This window comes from Melozone crissalis, unplaced genomic scaffold (genome assembly GCF_028551555.1).
Source record: "Melozone crissalis strain CALT ecotype California unplaced genomic scaffold, PUWL_Pcris_2 ptg000027l_1, whole genome shotgun sequence".
Lineage (NCBI taxonomy): Eukaryota > Metazoa > Chordata > Aves > Passeriformes > Passerellidae > Melozone > Melozone crissalis.
Genome location: NW_026535805.1, coordinates 62,043,802 through 62,062,759, shown reverse-complemented (window position 1 = coordinate 62,062,759; position 18,958 = coordinate 62,043,802). Strand labels below are relative to the sequence as shown.

Here is an 18,958-nt window from a genome sequence, read left to right as displayed (position 1 = left end):
TTTTTCTAACACTGATCACTTTTCTACATAGATGGTAGTATTTCAGAATTTTCAATGAAAATTAAATTCTCAAACCTGATTTCAGAATTCAATGAGAATTACAAAGTGAAAGAATTAAAGATAAGGGAAGTGAAAGCCTAAATTATTTAACTTGTGCTTTTAAATTTCTTTATCTTTCAAGGCCAACTTATAAAGTTGAACATGTGAAAGTTTACGTATAAGCAAGTTACACATTTTTATGCAAACGCGAAGAAACATTTGATCGTGTATTTAAACAAATTGTCAACAACTTGTTTGCAAAGCTTCTGAGAGAAAAAAAATCTAGATTTTGTTAAAATTACTTTTGATATGAATTAGGAGGTGATGATCTCAACCATCTCCTCTGCACCAGAAGACATTTTATCACTATTCAAATCAATGCCATCAAAAGAGGCAAAACTACCTAGTGTGCACCCTGTCATACAAATCTAGCATTTATATTATTACTTATTCCCCTGGGGGAAACAGAACAAGTTCTTAAAGTGTAAAATTTCTCTAATAAATAATTTACTATATTGGTAAAACTTACACCATACGTCAGTGCAGAGCAGGGAATATACCAAGGTCTCTTCATGGTCTTCTCACTAAAGTGTGATTTGTAACCAAGAGCATATTGAAATGCATACCAATATTTTTACATGTAATACATCTTCAAATGTCACAAAGTACTGAAATCTTGTCTACATGTCAACTTAAGGAATGGCCAGGGAAGAATAAGTTTCCTGAATATGAAGGGCATATCTGTAACTGCAAAGCTATCAAAGCCTTTTTGATTACAACAGTAGTGGGCACCACTGAAAGTATTATTTAAATATGTAATATATATCTCTCTCATTCATACAGAATCATATAAGTTAAAAAATGTTAAGCAAGCAAATAGTTATGATTGGAGTGACTGCATTTACTAACTAACATTAACTCATTAAGTGCCTGAATGAGCTGTTCACAATAGGCAAATATTTGCAAAGCACCATAAAATTAGGAATGATATGTTGCATTTACTTTTCATAATGTGCTGATCTGGAATACAGGAAACACTTTTACTTTTTGGATATACATTATTTAATAAGTGAAAGAATACTTTAAAAACCATGTTTCCTTCATGTCCAAAACATTTATAGGAAATATACTTTCCACAATTTTTGTTAAGAAGAGCAATAAAAATCACTTCCATCCTTTCAAATTCAGTATTATCAAATGATGTGTGTAAAACCTAAAAATTATCTAAGCATTGGGGCTGGCTGCTCTTGACTTTATGACTGACTGGATAAAAAGGATCCAGTGTGATAGCAAGGCAGAAAATGAGTAAAGCAGAGGGAAAGAAATATCAAAACCCCAGTCTGACTAAAATCAGGGTGCTGCCATTAAAATAAAACAGGTCTTTCCATAGTCCCCAAGAGAATTCATTCTTGTGAAGAGCAGATTTTTATTCAAAGTACTTTTATATTTAACAATGGCATTTAAAGGGTAAATCCTAGGACACTATACTTAAATTCTGTGCAGAACTACTTGTAATATTTTTTTTGTGTTGCAATTACTGAGTTCAAATCATGAAGAAAAAAAGTTGCGTCCAATTTTGAAACCTGTATTTTGCCACCTGTGCTCAATGAAAGTATGAATGTATTTTCTTAGTTGTTTCAACCTCCCAACATACAAAAGTTCTGAACAAAACTGTACCTCTGAATTCACTCATGTTAAAGTACCAGTCTGCACAACCCTAAACCTTATTTTCTGGGAGTCTTTACAACTGTTTGCATATTTCATTAAGAAGAGTTACTAAGCCTCCACAGCACACATGGGCACACATGCCAAAACAGTAAATCAAGAGTACGAGAACATAAATAGGAAAACAGCACATTGTACTGGCATCCAAAAGTGTTTTTTTTTTAAATAGATTTGGAGACTGCACCAATAAGATGAATTTAAATTCAAGAGTAACAAATGCTGAAAGAATCAACCCTATTTCTACTTACCCACCCAGAAATGTGCAAATCTAATTTGTTCCTTTATGTAAATGTCCCTTCAAGTGCAGAATGCAAAAAAAGTCTTTGCTGATTCTGTATCTAACAAGGATGATCAAACTACCATGCCCTTACTCATTAACAAAAAGAAAACCATAATGTGATGTCAAAGAAGTTCATGACAACCACAACCCCATGTAAGGGGAAGTCTGCCTGGGCAATCAAAGTAAGGATTTAGAAGTGAGATTATTTTATCTTAAAGATAACACAGCTGTCAGTGAAACAATGAACATCCCTCCTCATCTGAACAGACTCATCCACTCTCATTTCATATTCAGTTCCCCCTTTCAGAGTAGATTAATTAGTGCTAACCTACATTATGGGAAGTTATGTTCTCTTCTTCCTGAAGTTTTAGGCAAGGAGCCAAGGGCCAGAGAGTTATGACAGCAAGGAAACAACTCTGACCTAACTTAGGGTCTGGTTCTTCAGGGAGTACTGTGATGATTTCTGCGTGGCAATATCCCCAAAGCTGAGGACCATCATTGCACTTCTGGCAGTAAGAATACTCATCCAACAGGAGCTAGATATTTGATTAAAACTTCAGGTTTCAAAATATTATGACAAAATTTTCTTAATCATTTGTTAGTTATTAATCAATCAACTGCATTATTTTTCTCTGGTATTATTTTGTATCTGGTTTAAATTAAGAATAAACCCCACATGGATAAACATCTTATATTTACTTTAAAAAATTATATGAAAATACAGAATATATGCAATTAAAATGTAGCCCTTTAACAGTAGTACTCTAGCACTAACCATCATCACAATAAATGATTGGAAATAGATATAACCACTACATTGTTTCCTTGATTTGTGGAATTACACTTCCATAATTCAGACACTCAGATATTCTGAAGGACTTCTTTCTTTCATTATGTTACCCAGAAATAAGACATGAAATCTGCATCTAAAATTCTAATTCAAAGAAAAAGCTTTTCCTCAAATTCACACACTTCTTTGGATAAAGGTTCATCAATTCTCAATCATACAGAAATTGGTTGTGATAGTCATTTCATGTTTGACTACCCATGTGCTGGAGCTTCAAGGTAATTTTGTTATTTTATACTGAAGGCATCATCAACTAACTGATGCCTGAAAATTCAAAATAACTTTAAGTATTAAAAATTACTTTTTGTAAAACAGTTCTATTCTAGAACAAGTATTTATGGTATTTAAGGGCAAAACTGCACTTTCATTGAAATCCCAGTGCTTGCACATTGTCTTCTGTGCCTTGTGGCTGCCTTTCCCCCTCTGGCTGCAATGCCCACTTGGCAGTGTATTATTGGATTTAGGTACTTGAAAAGTAAAAGAAACTTCAGGTACTTTAGGTACTTTAAAGTAAAGTACTTTAGGTACTTTAAAGTAAAAGAAACCTACATTAGAGCTATCAGCTACCAGCTTACCCTGGAAAAGGTAAATCTTCAGGTGTTTTTAATCTGTTCAGAAGGGCCATTTTAATCCATTCAGAGTAGTTATACTCTTTATTAAAGAAACCTAACTATAATTTGGCATCAATGTTTACAGTTCTGTAATGTACTCTAATAGTTTGAGATAAGAAAACCCTCCAAATACTGAGATGCTTATTGCAATTCCCTTTGAAAGACTCCAAAGTCTTCTAGTAACTTTGCATTTCCTCTCATTATCCTCCTTATAGCACATAGTGTTATATATTTGAAATACTTTCCACATAAAATCAAACTTGAAATACCCACTTAGAAACAATATTTCAGTAAATAGAGGGTTTAAGGCAAGTCATTCAGTTGGAAAATTAATTTCCATTTGTTAATCCTAGACTGACACAATTTTATTCCACCCCATCAGTGCCTTGGGATACACAACGTACATTCAGCAGAGGGCACACATATGACCCCATGGACATACGTTGCAAGTCCTGAGTGCCCATTGAAGTAATGGTAATATCTTCATATAAGGCGTGACCCACAGGGACATGGCATGGGAGGGGTTAATTTGTTTTGTTTCCAGTCTTGCTATTGTATGTGATTTTTCCTAGGTAATGCATTCTTTTCTTACTAAATATCTTTGCAAACAAATACAAACCCCTTTAAAAGGTGCTAAAAATGGGTTTCTGAAAACATACAAAATATATTCATCATAGTATTTCCTCAATCACTGTTTTAATGCTTGATATCTGCAGGTTATTTCTTGATTCTGACTGAAACTATTATTTGTTGTGGAATAATTGTTCTTTTGCAAAAGACTTTCTTCTTCTAGCTTTCTGGACCACACAGGCTGGACACTTTCATGCTTTTTACTTCCTTTTTGAGTTCTTTTCAATGGAAAAACCAACAACACTAGGATGCTGGCAATATGAAGACAGAAATAACAGGAGCTAAAAAACAAACAGAAACAACAAATCAGTGAAACTCTGACCACTCTAACAAATATACTTTGCACATAAGATATGGAAACATTAATATTTAATGAAGAAAAGGAAAATAAGGGGAAAATTAAGTCTTCCCTCACATTATTTAGTGTTACATGGCTTTGCAAGGGTCTTCAGGGTGAGAGAGACGAGAATCTCAGTCTCATGATCAGAAGCCTGGATTTATTAATTTATTATATATAATACATTATTACTATGCTAATAGGAATAGAGAGAAAAGTTCAGAAGCTGCTCTGCTAAGAATAGAATAGAATGAAAAAAACAAGAGAGCTCTCTCTGATTCTGTCCCAGAGAAAGCTCAGTCTCTGATTGGCCCTTACTTGTACACAAGCAACATGGACCAATCACAGGTGCACCTGCTACATTCCACAGCAGCAGATAACCATTGTTTACATTCTTCTTCTGGGGCCTCAGCTTCCCAGAAGGGGAAAAATCCCACAGAAAGGATTTTTATGGAAAACTGTCGGTGACAATTTAGGACTACATAAAGTGAACAGAAGTCTGCTTTCAACTTTTTTCACAAGTTATTTCTGGGAAGCCAATATTTAGTCTTGCTATAAAATGTTTCAAGGGCAAATAGTAATTTCAAAAGTATCCTCTGGTTTTGTTTTTGGCTGGGTTTTTTCCCCTGCCTCCTGAAAAATAAGTCTGTTATGACAGAAAAGTGTGAGCAACACAAGACACTGTTCAAGCACTATAAACTTGCTACAAATCAATCTCAGAATTGTATCACTAAAATAGCTTCAGAAATCTTCTGCCACTGAAAATACTTCTATTCCAAGTGAAAGCAAAGGAAACAGGTAGAATGTGCTTACCTGTAAAAGGTGAGAGAGGGTTTCACAGAGAGCAGTACAAACGGCACGACTGTGTAACTTATTGCTGCTTGAGTTGCCATCCATGTTACAATATCATAACATAGTTTAACAGCAGGAGATTGAACAAAATAGTGTCTGATATTGTTTCTTATCTGAAAAAGCAGGTAATACTGAGTTAGCTGAGGAATAAACCTTGAGAGCTCAGTTTGTTGAATTGACAAAAAAGTCATGGGATGAATTTACATGTTACAGTTTGGTGAAATATCTCTGAACTATTCAAAATGCCCATTAACTTCAATAATTGGTTCAAATTCCCTGCAATTCATTCAGTATGGGAATTAAGCATTTATCAATTTAAAGAGAATTTAAATAATTTAATCCTACCCTAAAACCAATGCAAATTTGCATTGACTATCTGAATGAGGCAGAAATTGTATTCTATCAAGCCATACTGTAAATATAGAGGGCTGGAGTAAGTGAAGGCCAGAATCTTTCTGTCAAAAGCCTCTATATAGTAAGCCATTTTTATACACTTGTTAATAAAATATATTTTAAAGCAAGTAGGGTATACATCAGAATATACAAAATATCAGTTCTACTAACATATTTCAGGGGTCTTAACTTCTGTCAAGTGGGATTATCATAAAATTACTCAAATTTCTATGCTGAATTTTCTTTTATTCTAAAATTCTGCTCAAAAGATTGAATGCCAGAAGAATTTAAAAAACTCAAATCCAAATCCCACACAGGGTTGGGTCCAGTTTTATTTAAGTCTATAATTATAAAGACATAAATAAATCTTTGCCTCTCCTTCCTTTGACTGAACTGTTCTCCTTGCTCACACTCTGTCTTAGGTGCTGACAAACCAAGATGGGCTCAATTCAGCCTCTGACCCCACTTCATATCACAGCTCCACCTCCCAGTCAGCTGCACTGAAGCAGTGCTCTCTGAAAAGCTGCACACCAGAGTACACTGCTCAGCCTCCTTAACCCCCAGTTTCTCTCGAACTCCTCGTATCCAAAGCTAGCTCCTGCTGATTTAATTCTTTCCATTAAAAACCCTTTTTGACCCTTCTAGTTCTTCTAATTGCCCTGTGGATACCACATTCCCACTCAGTCTTTTCTTAGTTAAGCTAAGTCAAACAAGTAATTCTAGCTACATACCCTTCATTCTGCCATCTCCCTCTAGTTATTCCTATGGTCACATGCAAGGACTTGATCCTGAGTTCTGTAGAACCCAGATGAAGCTTCACAAAATTTCTTGTAATCTTGTATTTTTAGGACTTGGAGAACAACTTTTAACACAAATCTATGGCTGCCACTAGTAAACACCCGGTTATGAAATCTGTAATGATTAAAGGTAGTAAAATGAGTTGGATACATGCTTAGGCATAACAGAACAAAGTGTGGATCAGTGTTGCCAAACTTTGCATTTAAAGGCTAGTAGAGTTAAATAACAATATGCTCTAACATATCTTAGCTAATATTAAGTACCTGTTGATACAGAAACTGAAAATACTTTTTTACTAGCCTATTGATTGATACATAGGAAACATGAATATAGTCTACTAGAGAAGCCCTGGATGAAGGGCAGTGAGCACTCCACTTACTGGGCTCATCTCACTAAGTAAACAACTTTTATCTGTGAACTGTCCCAGAACCTTGGCTTTTGCTCCAGCCCTTGGCTGACAAATGTCAAAAGTTCCCTGTGATAGATCTGGAAGAAGAAGAAAGCTGTATCTATTGTAAAGAAAGGAGTCAGTTCTGTCAAACAAGGACTATACCCATATCTTGTGAAGAAAGAGAAGCATTTGTTTTATTGATGTAGTAGCAATCAATCTGAAGTACCACCTTCCCCTAGCTATTATAGCAACCACAGAGCAGTCTGCTTCATTTCTCACTCCCCTGGTTCTTTCAACAAAAAAGTGCTCTGTTATGCTACTCTGATCTGATGTGTAATTTGCTCCTCTTTTCCACTGAGTGACTGATAAACCTGTCTCTGTTCTTACACAGCTTTCTCAGGCAGAACAGTGAGAGATTTCTTGGCAGATTTGCTGTCTCCATATGGTTCTGAATAGCAACTGCAAAAGCTTGTTAATATGGCTGCACTATTGGCTGGCCAGCTTGAAATAGTAACTGCACTAGAGATTTTTATGTGCTGCTTGAGGGAGAACATTCTTTAGTTATCATCCTTACAATAGTAATGGAGAGAAATTAGGGATAAGGCAGACTCTAGAAATACATAGCAATGACACCCAAATTTTAAGCTACTCATCGTCACTGATTTTTTCAAAATTATTTTAGATAACATCAACCTGTTCAGCATGCAATAGTAACACACTAACAGTTAATACAGAGGAAGAGCTTCCACAAAAGATACAAAGGTGCTACAAAGGTGTTATAGGCTGTGTATAGTTTTGTTTGTTTCCACCAATCAAGCCCTCCTTTTCATCAATCATCCCATTGTTCTCGTAACTAAAAAAAGTAAACACCACTATCAGATGATTGTGTATTAACAGTAAAGGGCATCCTTGGAGCAATGAACATGAGCAATTTGCTTTTACAAAACTTATTATTTATGAAGATACTTGGTTTGTACTTACAGCTCGTGCTGCTAGTGTCATTAGTACTCCTGTTAAAAATGTTAAATAATATCCTGGATAAACCCCGTGCCAGATGGCAGAAAGAATGAAGGTTTGGATCGTTGGGCTGAAGGTGGCTCGCTCATAGCACACTCTAGCAAGTCAGAAATAATTCAAGATAAGTAACATGAAACAAATCACCCAGTCTTCCCAGCTATCATTTACACTTTTACCAGTTTCACCTCCAACAAAGACGTTTCAATGCAATTGCAGTTTTCTATTATTTAATAATGTTGTCACTATATTATGGCTTACAAAAGACACTTAAAGCTATTCACAGCTCCTGATTCCAGCCCTCAGTGCTAAACTTGTGCTCAGTGTCATCACACATTGTCCTTACTCCTAATGAAGTGATACACAGGCATCCAAAGATGAGTTTTGGCATTAATAAGGGATCTTGAGCCATCAAAGAATGCGTTTGAAAAGCTGCACTGGAAGGCACAAACCACTGCCAGATTCTTGGGATGAGTCAGGTATGTTTTCCATAAAATAAGAGCAGCTTATAGGAACGGGGGAAAACTAATAACTACCTTCAATTTTGAATAATAAAGAAATTACAGTTGAAAATGTATCTGTGTGACACAATTAGGTGAGCATGACAATGAAATTGTAATAAATACTCTAGTACTGAGAGATTACTAGAGTACTCTCTAAATAAGGAGAATGATGAACTCTGTGTTATTTTAAAACTGAGACTCTGAATTACTAGGCAAGGGCCTAGAATAAGGAATTCTAGAAGGAAGAAGGGAAAAAGGAATCCAACAAAGGTGGTTTCTAGAAGACAACATTATATGACACAATGACAAACCATCATGATGTGGAAGAATGATAGGAAACATGGTAAAGTCTTGATATGGCTTCATCAAGAGTTCTTTAATGCCTTTAATGATCTGAAAACCAAAAAGCATTAGGAAACATGGAAACAGATACAAACTAACAAAGCAAAAATAAACACCACAAGCATGCATGAGAGCACAAATCTATAGCTAACATACAAAGATGAGAACATGGGGCTGGCCTAATACTTAAGACTGTCTGAGGACATTTGCCCAAGACAGATCACCTTAAAGAGGAAAGCAACACTGGCCAGGCTGAATAGTAAATAGAGACATTTCTGACAAAGAATCTATCAGCCTCAGGAGCAGCAAAGCATTAGGAAAATGTGTGCTGAGTCAGGGAGACATCTTGGAGCAAAATACTTTTCATCAAAACCTCATCTGACACTGCCAGAAGTCACCCCACCAACACAATGACCTCTGTCTTGGCCAAGACAGAGCATCCCTGGTAGGCACAGAGTAGCTGCATCCAGATAGGGGCCTGTCAGTGCAGTGCACCATGCCAAGGAGCAGTGTCTCATCCCTGTCAGCTGCAGGCACGTGGATTTGTGCCAGGCTTTTCTAGGGGGTATGTGAAATCACCAGATGCACAGCAAGCTGGAGCACCCACATCTCCCACAGGCAGTGCATGCAAGCAGGGTTTTGTATCCCACACATCCTTAGGAGAGGAGGTGCAGTTTGCATGTAATTGTGTACGCACAGGTGTGCTTTTTAATCTGCTTGAGATTAGTTGCAGAACAGCGTTTAAAAATGTTTATTACTCCAAAACACTAAACACATGTGAAATGTTATGTGTTCTAATACTGCTATTAATTCTAAATGCATATGACTGGTGGCCAATTACATCTCATTAATAAAGTGATACATGTCTTCAATCTTTATTTGGTTTAAGGTACTGAAATTATCCCTGGAAAGCATTCAGGAGTGAACAAAACTCACTAAATTAACTAACCAAATTTCAGCTGTATCAATGCAAGTGGGTAAAACAGTACAAAAAAATTCCTCAAATTTCAAAGAGTAAAAAGTAAACTTAAATGCTTCCATGGATTTGGCAATAATAAATCTTGTTCAAATATTTCATTTGATGATCCTAGAAACAAATGAAGGAAATATGGTCATCACAGCAGGATGAGAAAATCTATTCAAATATAGGTGGTTCAGGTTATCCATAATGCTCTAGAAGTGGAAAAATGCATCAACTGATCAGCAAGGTACTGTCTTCAGTCTGTTTCTATGATTTCTTTACTAACTTAGGTGGTAGATTGAGAAGTATTTCTTCCACCTTGTCTTCCCTTCCTTTTTTGAGGTGGAAGGTGGGATGGACGAGATTGGCATTGTTTTCTTAATAGAGAGCACTAGAATCCAAAATGATCTTGGCAGACTTGAAGGATGCTCTGAAATCAACAAGATGAAGTCTAAGGCATAGCACATCTAATAGGAAAAGTGGAAGACATAAACCAGTACCATTCCTGTAACATTACTCAAAAAGTGTAGCTGAGTATGAATATGGATCAGCAGTATGAAACACTGAGTATCAGCTAAGCATGAATCAACAGTAGATTGCTGCTGCAAAAAAGACAGATAACACCCTTTCTAATACATCACAGTATTACCCAAAGAACATAATTATAAATAATCCAGTCAAATTAATCAACTCTGCCTTGAAAAAGCCAGGGGAAAAATCTTGAAGTCTTAGCAGAAGTACTACATCTACTCTAAGAAGACAGAAGGTTTGGAAAGATGTCAGAATTGAGCAACAAGAACCACAGAGGTTTTGCAAACACGACCAAGGACAAATGGGATGAGATAGTTTCTTTGAAAAAGAGAAAAATTAGACTGAGGGAAACATAACAGCTTCCCCAGCCAGGAAACATATATATGATAATGATATATGTTGTTACATATGTAACGATGCTATATATGATACTATGTAAATATCTGTTTTAACTTGCATGCTTGTAACAATAATGCCTTTAAATTGCTGTAAACTATGATACACATTATATATTTACTAAACCTCTTTGTGATCTGTAGCTCCATTAACTGTATATTTTACAAGTTTGTTTTTACACACAATCAGGCTTTAACTGATGGTTCTGTTTCTACAATTATCAGAAAAGAACAGAACAAATGCTAATGTCTGGTATTTCATGTGAGATAAATGGCTGAAGTTTTAGGTACTTCTATAAATGTCAAAAAAAGTGAGTAATTAAAAGTGGATGTTTAAAGTAATCCACGAGTTTGTCGTCTATGCAAATTGTTGGAGCACTGCAACTAACCAAACAATTAATAACAAAGTATACACTCTCTACCACTATTTATGGACTTACTTTACTTGCAACAAAACTCCCACAGAACATCCACCTTTTCACACCCTTTCACTCTGACAGAATCAATTTAGACCCTCCCCAAGAATTCTTTTATTATTGTTTTAAAAAATACTTATTAAAAGAGATGCTTTAATTTTTCTTCACATCATCTTTTATAATCGCCCTTCTTTGATAATCACCTGACTTGCATTTTTTTTCTTTCAATTTATAACAGAAATATTATGTTTCTTCACTGATAATTTTTGTTTAGAATCACTCCATTTAGGAGATTTTAAAGTTTGTTGAAATATAACCTCTTCCTATTATGTTTTAATACCGTTAAAGTTCTGTTCTCTAATTAAATTAAAAAAAGCTAAATTACTTATTTAGTTTTTGAAATGCTACATTTCAATACCTGCAAACATGCAATTTTTTTTGACTGTCCTAGCAATAGACTCCATTGACCATTGAGCCAACCAGAATAATCACATAAAATTGAATTTCTTTTTTAAACTGGATGAGCAAAATATTTAGGGATGAAATTATGGAAGAAAGAGAACATACTATGAAGAAATTTGGTGGAAGAGACATCCAATTGCCAGCTATCCTAGAATAAGAGGTAAAATCCTCTAAGTGATCCCAAGATAGGGGTCTCAGTTAAAGTGGCGCCTGTGGATAGGAGATGAACTCAACAGTGTGACTGGAAGAAGGGAAACAACACCCATGAGCTACTCAAGAACACTTCTACTTTCTCCTTACCACAAAGAAGCAGAGTGATGTAATTCACAGGGCACTGTACCTGCTCCCCAGGCAAGGAAACAGAGTGCAGAGCTGAGAGAGATTCATTTGGAATTTTTGCTGACAGCACATTGTAGGGTTTGACTTCTACACTCATAATGGAAGGAGCACAGAAAGTCCCCTCACAGAACATACAAAGTTCCTGTATCACTCTATGGCTAAAAATAATGCAGAGCTTTCACAGGCTGAGCTTACACTTTGCCTGCTGCTCTCAGCAACGTGCACTGGCTGAATGCTAAGAGAGGGGGAAAAGACACCTCCACAGATTAACAGTTTTAGGTTCCCTATGGCTTGTGAAGAAAAACAGAATCTATGACAATTGATAGTTTACACTATGAGAAAAGTCCTCAACTCAGAAGCTTTACTTCAAGTATTACAAGAAGAATCTCCTGCACAGCTGCTAAACAAGTGATGTTTTGTGGGAGTTAGCTCCAAATGTATTACCATCTTCAAAGAAATACAGATCTCAGAAACTTCAGTGAAAAAAAAAAACTCCTTTAAGAAATAAATACCTTTTGAGCCAAAGAGCTGTTTGGATATTCCAGTTATCAAGAAACATCTTGAAACTTGTGGAAAACTGTAAAGTAAAACAAACTAATTATTTCTGTAATTGCAGAGTGTCACAATGTGTTTCAAAATTCTTGTGTATAAATTATAAATCCCCCCCACCCAAATTTGTGATGAGTTGAATAAGTTATTTACTCAACTATGTATAACCACAGAATATTTTGGAAGTCAATTGACAAGTAGAACACGTTCGAAACAGGCTATTTTCCATCCTTTTTTAAAGGAGTGGAAACATCATTTTTGACTTAGAACATATTCACTATCTAAAGGAACAAATATGTAGGAAAAGTTATTGAAATTAAGAGTAACTACCTACATAGACATGTGGGGTTTTTTTTTGAAAGAACCAGAAACAAACCTCTATTTGCTGGATTCTCAGATTTGATATGAGATCCCAACGTGTAACTCCATTTTTATCGTAGCCTCTAAAGCCAAACCCCGCTGCATTATTAATTGCATCTGCTGCAATGAGACAAGAAAAAACAAATTAATTATAAACTGTCTGTATTACAAATCGTACAACAACATATAGCTTGTTCAGAATATTTACCGCATTTTAAAGACTACATTTATTTTTTCTTTTAAATAGTGAGGATCAATTGAACAAACAGAAAACAATCCAAGCAACACTAGCTTCCAATTCAAAAACTTGCACAAAAGCATGAGAGGTAGCACTAGCTACTTCACAGTACACATGTTCCCTGTCTCCCATACCACCTACTTAGACTTGCTTGAGCAATCAGACAGAAAAACAAACCCAGTGAGATGTATCAAGACTACAAAACAGTAGCTGGTTGTAATGATTTGAAACAGCAGCTCAATGTTCACATGCATGTCTTTGGTCTTCATTATACAGCAACAGTGATGCTTAAAGCATAAAGATTAAATTGTGTGATTCCCTCCATGCAGGGGCACATTCACAGCACCCCACGGAGAGCAGTGCAAACCGAACAGACAAAACCAGGAATTTTCTAAGGAATGCAGAGCTCATCAAACTTCCACTAATGGCACAAGGTCACTGTTACAACACCTTTGAATGTGAAGTGTTTACAGTGCATGTCAAAGGTCAGATGTTCCAAGCAAACAATATTTTTTCCTAAGAGAAAAAGCTTCTACTGTCATCTGGGCTATGCAGGAAAATACAAGGGATCTCTACTGCCTGGCACTTTCAGTCATCACCTTTGCCTGAGCTTTGTTAGCTCAGACACCAACATTTCCTCAACTGATTTTCCAAATTAGGATGACCACACACAAGGAAATTACATGTGTTAGAATTTATAATATTTTTACTTCCTTGTGAATTTTTTTAAAATATCTTCGAAATTAACAAAATTTGCTGCCTTACATCTGACATTGCTAGGCCAACTTCAAATACTGGGCAATAGTTTCATGCTCAATTAGAAACAGCTGGAGATACAAACTCCATAATCTTTTGCAAGCTAGAATGCAAAGACTGTAACTAGAGTAAGTACTCATTTTATTAACTAGCATTTTAGTATCCATTTAAAGTAATTAATTTCATTAATACTTTTTTCCAAGTGTAAAGAATAGTAATGTACAACTCAAAGGTGTAACATCCAGTAAAACTGTAAAAGCCCCTCACATTCTACTCCTACCATTATAGGTTTAGATGAGACAAAGTGGAAGGAGGAGGGGTAACAAACTAGAAGTACAGAGCTGGCACAGTTTATTTTCTTTGGTATTTACCAGAGGAATGCTAGCTCTACACTGCTAGCAAGTGCACAGAGGAATCCAACTGAAGTATTAAAGGCAAAAAAAAGCCCAACTGAAATTATTCACTTTTCAGATGACTACTACTATTTATAGATGATGATACAGATGTATAGGAGCATAATATTCAAAAGTATTTATTTCCACAACAAGCCCCAGAACTACTATATTCAGACAAGCTGCAAGTATTTAATTCATTGACCAGGAATGAAACCAGCAGCTGTAAATGAGTCATGCTGCTCTGCTACCCTAAAGCTTTCTTTATTGCATTGTTCCCACAGATTTTCTCTCAAAAGAACTATCAGACAAATATGTAAAACTGGAGAGGAGGAGGAAGCTGATGAAATCTGTTGTGTGAGCCACTTTCAAGATGTCAGCTTACTTAAATAAAGCATCTTCCTGTTGTACACATTGTTTTTTTATAAGTAACATGAAGGGAAATGCAAAATATTCTTTAAATGGTATAATCTATTCAAGTGTCTTAAATAAGTTACTAAGCACATTATCACACCAGTGAAACTTATAGTAAACTAAGGCTAAAACTGAAGTGTCACCCATCAAATTCTGAAAATGCCACCTACTATTAACAACAGTATCATGTACCTGAATTCCAAAGTATTAATTTTCCTTTGTGATTGAATAACATCAAGCAAATTACTGATAACTAACCACAGAAAGAGGTCAAAATTAACTCTGAAGATATGCCAAGAATAAAGGTATCAAAATATATTTTTAAAAATCATAAACAAAAAGGATTGTACATCAGAGTAGATTTACTACTACCTTTCCTTTTTTTTAAGTTACTGTTCATTGGAACACTATCACCTTCCAAAAACAGAGTGATCACTTCTCAAAAAGAGACAATATTCAATGTACTTAATACCTTGAAAGACTTAAATGCAATCAAGTTTTCCTAAGGCCTCAAGAGGGCACTGCCACTTTTTAATACACACTGAAGTGTGCACATCTCAGATGAATCTCAGTACTCTTTGATACTTATCAATGCTCTTTCTGTTATTATTATATTTTTAAATATATACTTACCTAAAGTCCATGCAAAATAATACTTGGGTCTGGCAGCCATAAGAGACACATACAGGTAGAAAAACCTTACAGGCCATGATGCTGTAGCTCTGAAGTTATCATCAATGTTGTATTCCACAGGCAAAGTTTTTGTAATAGTCATGTGGAAGAGCAAGGACAGTCCACAGATCAAGAGCTTCTGTGCCACAGCTATCTGAAAATTTAAGGGAGATTCTGTAAGCTTCATTTTTTTGTTTATCTCTTGGAAACAAAGGAAAGTTATAATCTTCCTTCCCTATACAGACACACAGATATGTTAATTTTTCAGTAATAAATATACAAGCAACTTTAAAATAGTTTATAAAAAATCTCTGTTTTATAGAGACTCAAGGAATGTTTTATTGATCAAGTTGTGAGCCTCACTTCCCATGGCCAACACAATAAAACCAGTCTGACTACAGTGACTCCCTAAAAGTCCTTTTAATAACCAGAGCACCTTTTGCAAGTCCATTTTCTTTTCTTATTTTCCTGTCAAATTACTGAAGCAATTAAATTGTTAAGACATCATAACACAAAACATATAATCTAGGACAAAGTAAGATTATTACTGCAGAGATTCCAGAACAATGGCAAAACTTCAGTTTCTTTTCAGGACCCTTCAGCATACTGCAGGTGTTCAATTTCTGCCCAACTCAATACATCAATCATTTCTGTTATATTATCAAAGCATCTAAATTCTAAACCAACTAAAATACTGAAATGATTTATGAATTTCAGCCCAAATTTCAGCCAATCAGTTCTAGATGGACCTGTTTTCCCAATCAGAGTGATCAAGCTCCAATGGTACAAATAATATGCTCACAGATATGTACAACTGTGTTGCTCAGATAGGACCTACTCAAATTTTCTCAAAACTCAGCTTTGCTATAACCACCACAAGTAAAGATTATGTATCTTCAGTAGAACTTTTCTACTATAAAACATACAGAGCAATATAAGCAATATATGCCTGACACTGACTGCTTTAAGTCTCTAGTCTGATCCACATCCCAAAGGCAGACACCGTATTTTGTGAAAGAACCCAGTAACATACTAAAGCAGGCACCAACCAGAGAAGCTCGAGAGCTAATTCATTGAAATGTAATTTTCAAGCTTTTGTTTTATGCAATCTCAACATTTAAACATTACTGTATTAATTTACATTACAATTATACAGATACTAAACTTGACAAGAAAACAATCAACCTACTTTTGTTTGAAGCATCAGAACAAAAATATAACCAGAATCTGTCTGTGCTGCTTCCAGTACACCCACCCAAACTTTTAAAGATAACATCCTGCTTCACTGAGAGTTCAGCTCAACATCTAGTTCCAAAATAAAGGGCAATTTTTTTCCACGATACAGAATGGGGCAGTAAATGTCCAACTGAAAGCACACACTTTGGCAAGACACAACATATCAAAGATTCACTCAGTTGCACAGATGTAAGAAGTGGTACAATCTGATTAAAGAGTGAGACTTGGAAAAGCTCTAAAACAGTGAGGGTATTTTTGGATATTGCATATATTTCACTTGGCTCATCTCAGAAGATATTTCAGAGAGAATCAGGAATCCCAATGATTTAATAAAAAACATCAGCCAGATAATTCAGGAAGCAACTACCTATTAATGGTTAAGGTTGGTGCTTAATTATTTGTTTGCTTTCTAATGAACCTCATTTTAATACTTTATTCTATTACAAGAGTTCAATGTGAAGAGCATTAATTTTCTAAAAGCATTCTTTTGTTATTTCAGAACTATTCATAATCCCTCTCTTTACTACAGCAGAGGGAAAGTTCAGTTGGCTTAACGCCTTCAGGATCTTCAATAGAAATGTATGTTCATAAAATCAGTTACTACTAATACTAATGAATCTTTAGTTCTGGTAATTCTGGTGACAAATACAAAAGTCTGATATCTGTAAGTATCAGAAGGCATCACCCCAAGTTTGAAGACATTTGCAAGGATTTAACTTTAAGGCCTAGGCCATAATTACAAGTCATGTTCAATTCTGCAGGAGAAACAATAAGCTGGTAGCAGTAACATGCAAGTTAAAACTAAGTATGAATATAGAAAATAGGTTCTTTCCATCTGAAGATGACCACAAAGTCTCAAAACATGTTTTGGCCACTTACATTGTTATCTCTGTTCAAAGACCTGCCTTGTGCCACTGCCTCTATTTGCCAATTTTTCTATTAGTAAACAGATGTCATTCACCTGCCTATTCAACACCAAATATGCTTTGCATTTCTCTGAAGGTTGTTAACTAAATTGTGGAGGTGAAAACACCTCTTTTATGAAGGAGCATTAGGTTTTCAACAAAATTTATTTTAAGAACAAATAATGAACTCATACAGTACTCTGTCATGAATTAAATTTTTTTTTTTTAATTAGACTACTTCACTCAAAATTATAAATCCCAGCACGCTGATACCACTTACAGGGATCAGAATCAGGGATTACAGGATCCTTAGAAAACCATGGTGGAAATAAATCTCCCACCTCTGGGGAGCTGCTGTTTCCAGACTGGTTTAAGCAGAGTTTCTGAGGCCAAGCCAAACACAGGCTGCAGTGCAAAGGAGTCCTGCCCTGCCTCCACTCCCTCCCTGCAGGTTTGGCTCGTGCTCCTTAGGCTGAGTCAGATTAGAGAAACAAATCAGATGAAAACCTTGATTTTTGGCATTTTGCAGGAGGGGGTTTGTTGGAAATTTTTTTGGTGGGAACGTGTGGTGGTATGTCTAGTAGGTTTTGGTGGGTTTTTGTTTGTTTTTTCACGCCAAGTTAGTTTCAGACAAATCAAATTATCTGTCTCAAACTACAACACTGTGCAATGATACCAAAAAAATCATTGTTCATTTTTTCCATTACCTATTGAAATGCATTTGGTAAAACATTCATTCACTTCCTATTACTTAATTAACCTTTCTTTGCCAAGGTATAAATGGGAAATCACTGAATTGCACAGTCACATATGAGGGTTCATCAATTTTTACAAGGATGAAGTAATTTGTAGTTTGATTTATTTTACTTTTTTAAGTTTTCAACATAGCAAAATAATGGTTCTGTTGAGGAATTAAAAGACAGTAAAATGCAGGATAACTTTGACCTCAGAAGAAGCACAAAATACAGATTATTTTACAACAAAAAGGTAAAAAGACCTGTCTCATTCAGTTTTGATGAACAACTGAGCATTCTTGTATAAAAATATGAAAGATGATCAACCCTGGGAAGGGAAGGAGGTACTTAAGCTAGAAGACAGTGCCAGGACAAAACTAGATGTGCATTAATTAGATGGGAATATAATTAGGTTGAAAGCTAGATACCCAATTGGAGAAAGCAGTTCAGGAGCAGCTTTCTAATTGAAGAAATAAAAGTAAAACACTCATAGACCCCAGAAAGTTTAGAAATAAATTACTGCATAAGCATGTATAGCATACACAAATAGATTTTTAAAAGTAGAGAGGAATCTTGAAAAATTTTATTTGAATGAACTTGTTCTTAATTTGATAAAGAATCAGTACTTAATACATAATATTTAGAGGTATTAAAGCACATTATTCTGGAGAGGTTGGTACCTCTGACAAAAACTATAGATATTTAAGCAAGAACATTATAACCTGTAGGAAGATTCTGCATAATAAGCAAGAAAGCAGATATCTGCTGACAGGAATCTTGTATTTTAAGGGTAGCCATAATAAAAAGAAACTTACAAAGACAGATATTAATTTCTG

The 18,958-nt window shown here is 35.4% G+C and overlaps 1 protein-coding gene across 2 annotated transcripts in view; it reads right to left on the bottom strand.

The window, feature by feature from the left end:
• Positions 1–2,290: 2,290 nt before the first annotated feature.
• Positions 2,291–18,958, bottom strand: part of MBOAT2 (membrane bound O-acyltransferase domain containing 2) — an 88,590-nt gene continuing 71,922 nt past the window's right edge. For both annotated transcript variants that reach the window (XM_054279676.1, XM_054279677.1), the window contains 6 exons: positions 15,209–15,401; positions 12,792–12,895; positions 12,379–12,443; positions 7,885–8,017; positions 5,283–5,434; positions 2,291–4,413 (listed from right to left, as the gene is read on the bottom strand). In XM_054279676.1, coding sequence (XP_054135651.1) covers positions 4,191–4,413; positions 5,283–5,434; positions 7,885–8,017; positions 12,379–12,443; positions 12,792–12,895; positions 15,209–15,401 — 870 coding nt within the window. In that variant the 3' untranslated portion in view covers positions 2,291–4,190. The remainder of the gene's footprint in view (positions 4,414–5,282; positions 5,435–7,884; positions 8,018–12,378; positions 12,444–12,791; positions 12,896–15,208; positions 15,402–18,958) is intronic.